Source organism: Ixodes scapularis, unplaced genomic scaffold (genome assembly GCF_016920785.2).
Source record: "Ixodes scapularis isolate PalLabHiFi unplaced genomic scaffold, ASM1692078v2 PGA_scaffold6__148_contigs__length_123643588, whole genome shotgun sequence".
NCBI classification, from domain to species: Eukaryota; Metazoa; Arthropoda; class Arachnida; order Ixodida; family Ixodidae; genus Ixodes; species Ixodes scapularis.
Window position 1 is genome coordinate 121,742,916 of NW_024609881.1, and position 10,780 is coordinate 121,753,695.

Consider the following 10,780-nt stretch of genomic DNA (forward strand, 5'->3'; position numbering starts at 1 on the left):
CAACACAAGAAAGCGGCAGTTCTCCAAGATGTCGTCGTCAGACACCCAAACAACGAACCGAACCTGGGAACTGAGCCTGTACGAGCTCCACCGGACCCCGCAGGACGTGATCACGGACGGCACCGAGATCGCCGTGTCCCCGCGGAGCCTGCACAGCGAGCTCATGTGCCCCATCTGCCTGGACATGCTCAAGAACACCATGACGACCAAGGAGTGCTTGCACCGCTTCTGCCAGGAGTGTATCATCACCGCGCTCCGCAGCGGCAACAAAGAGTGCCCGACCTGTCGAAAAAAGCTCGTCTCCAAGCGGTCCCTGCGGGCGGACCCCAACTTCGACATGCTCATCGCCAAAATATACCCGAGCCGCGACGAATACGAGGCGCACCAGGAACGCGTGCTGGCCAAGCTCAACAAGCAGCACAGCCAGGCGTTGGCGCACAGCATCGAGGAAGGGATGCGGATGCAGGCTTTGAACAGGGGCCAGCGGGTGCGCAAGAATGCGTCTGAAGAGAACAGCACGGGCGGGCAGGCGCCGTCGACGCCGACCGCGGGTACGGCCTGCGTCTCGACGCCCGTCGCCAACAGTCCGGTGAGTGCGGCGACGCCGCCGACGCCGGCTCTGGCGGCGGCGGCGCCGACGGCGAGCAACACGGCGAGACAGACGCCCACCCCCGGGAGCTGTAGCGACGCGACGACCCAGAGCAGTACGAGCAGCACGACGTCGCAGCCGAGGAAGAAGCCCAAGACGTCGGTGCCGACCACGGCCCAGTCGAACGACACCGAGTCGGCCGGTGGGGAGACGGAGGAGACGGACGCTGACGATGCTGGCTCGGACGCGGCTCAGACGAGCGAGATCGAGCTGGTGTTCAAGCCCCAGCCGCAGCTGTTGTTGGAGGACTCGAGCGCGCAGGTCCGCTACATCAAGACGACCGCCAACGCGACCGGTGAGTTCCAAGTGGTGGCCGTTTGCTCCGACGAGTTCGTGCACATGAGCGCGAAACTTGCCTGGAAAATTTTCTGTAGTGAACGAGGCCCACCCACAGAGATGTCCTGATGTCCATGATTGGTGGGGTCTTCCTTTCCAGCGTTCGCTCTGCTAAAGTGGGAGGACCCGCTATCCTACTACAGACCATAGCCAAGTTCACCTTATAATTTGTGCTAACTCGGGTTGTATTAAAACCTGGCCCGAGTAAGTATGGAGACGAGCGTTTCTAAAGAGGCATGCTGCCCGACACAGCGTGAAAAGGTAGCTTCCATGATAACAAAAAAAGAAGTAAATTAGAGGGACCTAACCATGCCTCACATTTGGGTTTGAAGATAAGTCAAGAAAATTGGCATCCTACTGGCATCTCTACATAGTGAACCATACCTTATTCAAAGGGGTAACTTCGTCTCTGTGAGACATGACGCCTGCATTTTAAAGTAACTAGTGATCATTTCCAGAAAGGTGACATCCGTTCTAGCCTTATCACAGAGAAAAGTGGTTGTTTGGGCAAGTTGGTTTGACATCTTATGCAGTCTTGTGCGCAGCTAGGATGAGGAAAAATAGGGACAACAGATCACAACAAGGTGCAACTCTCAGCTGATTTTTATTGAATATGTGTTCCAGTATTTATACTCTGAACCATCGTCAGAAGGACAACAAACAAAACGACAAAAGCAAAGAAACAACCATCACAGAGCATGATTGAGAAAAAACACTGTCGTTCTCAGGAAAACCAGTTCCTTCTCCGATGACGCAATCGATAGCATAGCAACACACGTGTCTCTTAAATAGTCAATGTGCTCACCTTCTACAATTTCGCCTGTTAACGTTGACTTGCATTTTTAAATTTTAGAGCGCAGCTCTTAGGCGCCCGTTTCCGGCTTGAGCGGCGTCGCTGTCGCCGTCGGCGTAACCGCGCGGTGCATTATGGGTAAATTTCCCCGCTAAATCTAGCGGGAAAAATTTCCCCGCTAAATCTAGCGGAAAAAAATTCCCCGCTAAATCTAGCGGAAAAAATTTCCTCGCTAAATCTAGCGGGGAAATTTTGGCCACGTGACCGGGGGGGGGGGTCACGTGACCTGGGGAGTCACGTGACACCCCGAGGACACGTGACCTCGGAGGGGGGCACGTGACCCCACCAAGGTCACGTGCCCTCGGGGGACGTGACCCCCCCCCCCCCCCCCCAAGAACACTTGGCCCTCAGTACCCTTCCCTCCTCTTCCTCAAGAGCTGCGCTCCAATTCGGCATTACAGGGAGTTGTAAACGGCTTTCACTTTTTTATGCATCCATCCAGCAGTGGGGTACAACCGCAAGTCCTGCAATGCAAGTCAAGATACCCGCCGTTTTATTTTTGCACATTGTTACTGTGCTCGCGAAGTCGATCATTTAGGCAGTGCCCCGTCTGCCCGACGTAGTGCGTGCCACTAGACAACGGAATACGATAAACCACACCATCTGTACAGTCGACAAATTTCGTTCTGTGCTTCCTTTCACATCCGTGTTTGGCACGCACACCAGGCTTCGATAGTTTGCACTGGTCCATGAGCTTATTGGGCACAGAAAACACTACCTTTACATTTGATCTCATTGTTACTTTCTTCAAATTGTGTGACACTCGGTGAATATACGGTATCACAACCACTTTTCCCTTTTGTCTTGCCAGCTGGCTCCCATTGTTTTCCTCGAGACAGTGCTTTCTTAGAAGGCCTTCCGCGACCGCAGTTAGAATTTGTTTGGGGTACCCAGCTGCGAGCAACCGGAAAACTTGCTGTTCAATACCAGCGGGGATACAATGCTCACAGGACTTTTTTAGTGCATCCAAAAAGGAAACGCTCTTATCGCGTTTTCTGTCGATGTAAAAGACCTTTGTTACTCCCTCCCACATTCCGGCTTGCTATCGTGTATAGATTGGAGTGGTAGCCTTTCAAAATGAGTTAAGGATTCCAAGCAGCGGCTTTTTAGAATTACTCATTAGTTTTATTATCTTCGGACAACTTTTATTGAGTGGGGAGGCAAACCTTACTTGCAAAAACAGGGCATATGCATCGGCTCGTGTATCGCACCTGTTCTAAGCGATTTATTTTTAGTACAGCTTGACAGTACTCTTAACAGCCAGCTTCAGGGATCAAAGGTAAAGAAAGTTTTTAGGTATGTAAGATGATTTCTTAGTTTTTATTGCTTCTGACACAAACGCTTTTGACAAAACCCTGACTGCTTTTTTAAGGAGTGCCTTGGCACACTCAAGGTCACGCATGAGATACCTGTGGACACCACTATTTGCTTCCTTGACATCAGATTTTTATTTCTCGACGACCACATCTGTTGGTGTTACGGGTCGTGTGCGAATAAGTCGTTGCTTCCGTTTTATGCAGCCCACAGAAAGCTTGTTAACCTGTGTTTCACCAATGCACTAAAAAAGTCCTGTGAGCATTGTATCCCCGCTGGTTTTGAACGGCAAGTTTTGCGGTTATTCGCAGCTGGGTACCCCAAACACATTCTTGTTGCGGTCACGGAAGGCCTTCCAAGAAAGCACTGTCTCAAGGAAAACAATGGGAGGCCAGCTGGCAAGACAAAAAGAAAAAGTTGTTGCGATACCGTATATTCACCGAGTGTCGCACAATTTGAAGGAAGTAGCAACGCGATGAAATGTAAAGCTAGTGTTTTCTGCGCCCAATAAGCTCATGGACCTGTGAAAACTATCGAAGCCTGGTGTGCGTGCCAAACACGGATGTGAAAAGAAGCACAGAACGAAATTTGTCGACTGTACAGATGGTGTGGTTTATCGCATTCCGTTGTCTGGTGGCAGGCACTACGTCGGGCAGACGGGGCGCTGCCTAAATAATTGGCTTCGCGAGAACAGTAACAATGTGCAAAAGCGAAACGGTGGCTATCTTGACTTGCATTGCAGACTTGCGGTTGTACCCCACTGTTGGATAAATGTGTAAAAATTGGAAAATGCTAGTCAACGTTAACACGCGAAATTGTAGAAGCCGAACACATTGATTATTTAGGAGACACGTGTGTTGCTATGCCGTCGATCGCGTTATCGGAGAAGGAACCGGTTTTCCTGTGAACGACATAGTGTTTTCCCAATCATGCTCTGTGACGGTTGTTTCTTCGCTTTTATTGTTTTGTCTGTTGTCATTGGGATGATGGTTCAGACTATAAATACTGGAACACATATTCAATAAATATCAGTTGAGAGTTGCGCCTTGTTGTGTCCTGTTCTTCCTTTTGTCCTCGTCCTTGCTGCAGACAAGATTGCATAAGTTATCACAGAGACTGCGGATTCGCATTTTAGAAATTCCTCTGAGAAAAATCTGCCACTTGCATAGTGCTTCCAGAGAAAGCAGTTGCTTAAGTGGTTGCGTCTTGAGAAAGCGACCACTTACTACGTTCAGATACTATTCTAGCGTGGTACATTGTACGCTATCATTCTGAAGCTGTTCATAACTGCTTTGTTTAGTGGCTACCGTAATATCCCGAGAGATAGCCCACCTAAAATTGAGAGCAAATTGGCCGAAAATAAGGAGTGGGCTAACTTTCGGTATGCAATCAAGAAAAGTTGAAAAAAAATGCTGTTTTTTAGATTATGTATCTCCGCCAAACTTGTTATCAAGGCGAGGGGCAATGAAGGAAAGATGACTACTTCCCAGTCAGCAATGTTTGCTGTATCCAGCCATAGCTAACCACACGCATTTACGCCAAGGTCATTATTGATCCGAACGCTCTGATTACGAGGTGTGGGCTACCTTTAGGTGTTGAAAAAAAAATAGCAAATCAAGCCAAAAATAGGGGTGGGGCACCTCGTCAAACCCAAGGCAAATTGCATTGTTGCTTGGTTTTATCGGAGCTCCACAGCAACCTAGTAAAGGTATTTCAGTTGCCCTGTAGTCAATGGCAGGTTAAGAATTCCCTAGATGCTCCGCCTCCAGCGAGAGCTCGTTGCCTTGTGCCGGGTTTTGACTGCTTGTGCGCCAAAGTGTTATCAAAGGCAAGAGGCTTTTGCTGGAGCATCTATGTGGAGCACAAGTTCATCTGCTTCTTGCACAGGGGTTGCGATGATGTCAGAACGCCGAGCTCTTATTGGCTAATTGAAACAAATATAGTGGGTAGACCTCAAGGCATCCAGCATTGAGATGTACCCGCTATCCTTCCAGTCAAAGCCAATAAGAACTCGGCGTCATTCTGACGTCACCTCGACCCCTGCGCAAGAAGCAGACGACTTGCTCTGCGCATTGGATTCTTTACCTGTCACCGACTACACTGATGAGCCAAAACATTATGACCACCTACCTAATGCCGTGTTTATTCACCCTTGGCACGCAAAACATGTTGAAAGGGTCGTCTGCTGCGGAGCTCCAGATCCAACAAAGTTTGATTAACGGTGTGCTCAGGAACACTCATACCTTGACCTGCACTGTATGTAGCTGTCAGTTGAGCCAGCTACCTGTTTCAATTTACCAAGCGGGAAAGGCTCCCACATCCACATTCTGTGACGAGGCGTGGGCATGCAATGCCTTGGCGTCTAATTGGTTTTACCGTCGTTCTTCCACTTTTAATAGGTACTAACAACGGCGGCTCGCAAACACCCGACGAGCTTTGCAGTTTCCGAGACACTTGTTCTGAGCCATCGAGCCGTCACGATCTGCCCTTTGTCAAAGCCGCCTAAATTAGCAGCCCCTCACGATAGGTGCACGCGTCGTTGACAAAATAATCCCTGGGTATCCCCGGCAGCCGTTCACTATCGTTTGCGTAATTGGGTGGTGGATAAGCAAGTTTTTCGAATTGTTCATACGCTGCGCCAAGTAGTTCTTACGAGATTTGGTTGCCGGAGAAAAAATCAATCCTTTTGGTGCTTGGAATGTGTATGTTTTGATAAGATAATAACATATCTAATCTAAAATTCACCTACATATATCTTAATTATCCGCATAAAGGGGGTAATTATTAATGCTCCGCGAGGAACCGGACTTTTTTTACTTTTTACAAGTATACTTGCCATTTCAGTAGACAAATGCTTCCTAAGCTACCGAGAAATTTCAGTAACCTGTAACATACTTAAATTAGAGTTACCTTTTGAAATTTTAATGGCAAGTGCAAATTGCCCACTGATCTGACCACAACATCTACACTGCATGCTCTCACTGCCTCGGTGTTTGCTGTGAGCAGTGCACTCAATCAGAAACAGAATTGTCTTTTCCTCTGCGAAAATTCAATTCTTTGTCAGCAATTGGAGCGTGCCTCGGTAGTCTTTAAATGGAATCTAACCTATTAGTTTGTGTGAGCTGCTGTGACTGACGAGGCTTGTAACAACATAACTGTATTGGCAACTTAATAGTCCCTTTTCAAAATTCAGTCTACCATCCTTGTGCAGAGTCACAGCTGATGCTTTAATGGCGGCATCACACAGCTTCTTCACTCCAGGGAAAGCAAACGTCTTCGAAAGCATAGAGCAGAAAGCTGGGAATCGATTTCAACATGTTGGTCCTTGTATGTCGCTTTTGATATAAAAAGCCGAGAATACTTGATTTAGGCGATCTTGTTTCCCTATCACCGCCATTAGTACGGAGATATTGGAGTTTTTGAGACTGTTGAAAGAGGTGGCTTTTATTTATGCATTGCACTTCGAATCAGGCTATTAGATTCGATGGTCAGTTGCCATCTGCTACTGCCCACATTTGTGGTCCTTTCTTTTGCTTTCAGTGGACCACCTGTCCAAGTACCTTGCCATGAGACTGGCCCTGGACAAGCTAGAGCAAGACGCATCTGCGCCGCGCAGCGTGCCGCCCTTCACCATCTACATCGCCGTGACCCCTGGACAGTTCACGCCCCTGTCTGGCAACATGACCCTCGACCAGGTCAACGAGAAGTACTGGAAGGTCAACAAGCCCCTCGAGATGTACTACGCACACCGCAAGACGTGAAAGGCCAGTGCAGTGCGTGAGACTGGGTACGGTCGCAGACTACGCGAGCGGGAACGCGTCGCCGAGCTTCTGCGGTTCGTGAGATGTGCCTCAATAGGGCCCACAATGACACCTGGTTTGTCCGAAGGTGCTATCGTCGAGGGTGGTTGCGCCTGTGTGTGGCGTATCTCTTTGCAGCGTGGTACATTGAGTCAGACAGAGTTGGTTCTGTTGAGTGTGGATATGTGGCTACGCAGTCAAAGGTATGAGAATGCCTATCGAAGCTCCGCATGTGCACTCTTCCCCTCATTGGAAATACCACAGAAATTTGTCCGCAAGTATATTTGGCATGCCACGCTTTCGGACCAAAAACAGCCACTAGACTAGGGTGGGCAAGCAAGAGAAAAAACGGAAAGTTGTTTGTTAATAATTTTTTTGTCTGATTTAGTTTCTTTGTTTTTCTCTTTGGAACGGGTCCAGAAACTTTAACGTCTCACAAAGTTGCAACATCCCGAACAATGAAAATGTGGTGCCCGCACTTGTAGTCGGTGATTCAGATCAAAGGTTCCAGGAAGAGAACATTAATGTGCTTGTAAATAGCTACTGAAAGATAAGCTTTGATTACGCGGAGACTAGGTAACCCAGTTCTGCCGCTTTTCAGTGGTCCGGTGTCTCTACAAAGAAGCGAATTTTCAACACTGTTGCGTGCTGCTACCCTCGAAGGTAGTTCCTTCGGATGCCTCACGAGGTCCTCGCTAGCCGGTGCACGACGCTCCTTCCTGGTGGCGCTCTCACGGCACGACGAAAGCGCGTTTGCCTTCGCGTTGTCTGCGAGCGTAGCTCTGTGAACTGACGACAGAGTGAGGCTCCTCTTTCCCGAATCGTGCTGCTGCTTCGTTTCATTGTTGTTTCTGATTGATCGAAGATGTGGGCTAGGCTTCTGAAGCGGACACTACTCGTGATTAGCCCTAGCGACTGGTCTGCGTGATTTGTCGGTATTATTTTTTTTTTCCTTTCCCTCCTTACCTTTAGAAGAACTGCAGTAGATGTTGGTTCACGATCGTCCCTACCCCCTGCCACGATCTGATCTTCTATTGAAATGTTTCAATCCTGTCTTAGAAGCCCTCTGTCTCTTTTCGTGCCGTTGAAGGCTCCCTTTGAACCGACGCCGTTTGCGCACTTTTAGCATCGCTATTTGTTTTGCGTTCGGACGTGCCTAACGCTCTCAGAGCACAACGCATTGCATGGCTGTTTCTGAGTCACTTCCTGTAATATACACCCGTGACGGAACAGTGTCGCACGACTGCTGTATCAGCGTTGGGCTGCGACCCGGGTCCTCACCAATTGAGCACTGCCGATCGATGATGCAGCACTCGTTTTCAATCTGTGGTCCGCACTGACGTCTGGTGGACGACCTAGAAAAGAGAGAAGTGAACTGGAGAACACTGTCGCATGCCGAGATAACCGGCCCTTTCTTCCTGGCAAAGGTACTTGGTGCCTGGGACGAACAATGCGAAGGAAGCTCCCATTTGTTTCTCAAGGGAAGCATGGTTTGAATCTCGTAACTTCTGCTCTTTTCACTCTCTGCTTCCCCTCCCGTTTAATCCCCTCTTGTAATCTCCCTGGCACCGAGCAGCCAGCCACGACACTCGGGCTGGCTCCTCTGTCTGTCGTCCTTACCTTCAGCAACACCACCCAGACAACAAGTCGTAATGCTGGATTTTCTACCCTCACCCAAGTCAGCTACCAGAGGCCAGCGGTCGGCTGGGGCTCTTCTGCTTTCTAGGCTAGGAGGCGCAAGCTACCACCCATTATAAATGGTTCAGCCGTTAGCATCCATTCATCATCCAGCTTGTGCTCAATTAGTGAGGACATGTGTCCCAGCTGAACGCCGACGCGGCAGTCATGTCCAATCCATGCAAAGTGCTAGTATACGGTGGATGGAACCCGTCTTCGACTGGTATGTTTACAGCGTCCAAAAAAGTGGTTCCTCGTTTTCTGCCCGATGTCGTCAAAAGTGTGTCACGCTGTCGTTGCCCTCGACCCTGGCGGTGTCACGGCAGTGGTGATGGATGCAGCAGACGCCTGTTCTATTACGGGTCGCTCTCCAGCTGGACAGCCTGTGGAAGCTTTTTCAGCCAGGAGTTGGAACGCCGCGACAACGGCCACGCTCTGGTTCGCTCTGCTTTTCGTCGGAACTTGCGTGACTAACCGCCAGGATCGCGACATCCGACAACATAACGTGGAAAATAACAAGCTACATGTTATTAAAGGGAAGTCAGCTTGAACCTTAGACAAACACAAAGAGAGGGAATGAACAACGTTCAAGCTGACCTACATGTTATTAAAGGGAAGTCAGCTTGAACCTTAGACAAACACAAAGAGAGGGAATGAACAACGTTCAAGCTGACCTACATGTTATTAAAGGGAAGTCAGCTTGAACCTTAGACAAACACAAAGAGAGGGAATGAACAACGTTCAAGCTGACCTCCCTGTAATAACATAGAGAGCCTGTATTAGTTTCCATTGTGTTGATCGTCTGTAAGCGTCTCTGCCTTCCCACCTGCTTTCCTCATCGCCACGCGACAACGCAGCGCATGCGCACTTGCGACCAATTCTCGCTGGGCACTCTTCTTGGTTTGAGATAGACTCTCTCTCCAATGTAGGCTCTCTAGCATAACACAGAGGTGACGTCCTATGTTGTCACTTGGGAACAACTTTGGATGCGAGGGCTGAAGGACGCTCAACACACCGGTCGGAAGCTCTTTCTAGTCAGCGTAGTTCTAGCCCTCTGTAGGCGACGTAGAAGTTCCAGCCCCCTTGCTTTCTACAGCGTGCCCACGAATCTGGATGTAGCTTTTAGAATGACCGCAGAAATTGGCTTGATGCTGTATCGCGATACGATTTACAACAGAGATGCACGAAGGTAGTGAAAGCATCGCATCAAAATACAAACTCTTAAAGTTGTTTCTTTTTGGCGGTGTTTGTTTTTTTTGTCACGCTCCCTCTGTCGGCGCACAACCGACAGTCGGCGGCAGCGACCCCGGCGCAAACGGCGCCAGCTTACCGTCTGGTCGCGCTAAAAGCAGACGACATGAAGCTGAAATTACTCAACAATATTCCGTCGGTTTTCTTTGTTTTGTGTCCTGTTCACGCGTTTTATTGAACGCGTGCCGTTTTTGAATCAAAAACATCGTCTGCTTTTGGCGCAACCGGGCGGTACGCTTTCGCCGGGGCCCCTTAGTTAAGTTTGTTGTTTGAAATATTCATGCGATGCTTCCACAACCTTGGGGCACCTATGTGCTAAATCGTAGCGCGACACGTTCCTACGCCGATTTATGCGGTCAGTTTAGAGGGATACAGCAACGAAATTCTAGCGCCTATTTTATTGTCTAAACGTCAGCTGCGTTCAGGCCGCACCACAGAGAAGTGTTTGCTTGAAAAGACGCCAGAACATGATTTGAAAGGAATCCGTCGAATGTCGTTACATCACTCTGAACTAGAGTTCACGGGAACCTATACATACTGTACAGGGACTATAATCCTGAACCAGAGCCAGCTCCGCGGAAGTTCGCCGGCAAGCTGCGAACTGGATTTCCCTTCTCTCGCGCGCATTACAACCTCCTGCGAGGTTGTGATGCGTCCCGAGACACATCGCGATCGTGACGTCATGTTTTCTTGGCGTCTGTTCCAGCAAAAACTTCAGTGTTGACATTTGGACGATAAAATAGGCGCTATAATTTCGTTGCAGCATCCCTTTATGCGCAGCGCAAGTTCGTCTGCTTCTCGCCCAGGGGTTGCGATGATGTGAGAACGCCGAGCTCTTATTGGCTGACTGAAAACAAGAATAGTGGGTAGACCTCGAGGCATCTAGCGTTGAGGTGTACC

General features: G+C 49.1%; 1 protein-coding gene across 1 annotated transcript; it reads left to right on the forward strand.

Annotated features, from left to right (window-relative positions):
• Positions 1 to 8,007, forward strand: LOC8023139 (E3 ubiquitin-protein ligase RING2). Its single transcript, XM_029988540.3, has 2 exons — positions 1 to 944; positions 6,693 to 8,007. The coding sequence occupies exons 1-2, from the start codon at positions 29 to 31 to the stop codon at positions 6,911 to 6,913; spliced, it is 1,137 nt and encodes a 378-aa protein (XP_029844400.1). The 5' UTR covers positions 1 to 28; the 3' UTR covers positions 6,914 to 8,007.
• The last annotated feature ends 2,773 nt before the right edge of the window (positions 8,008 to 10,780 follow it).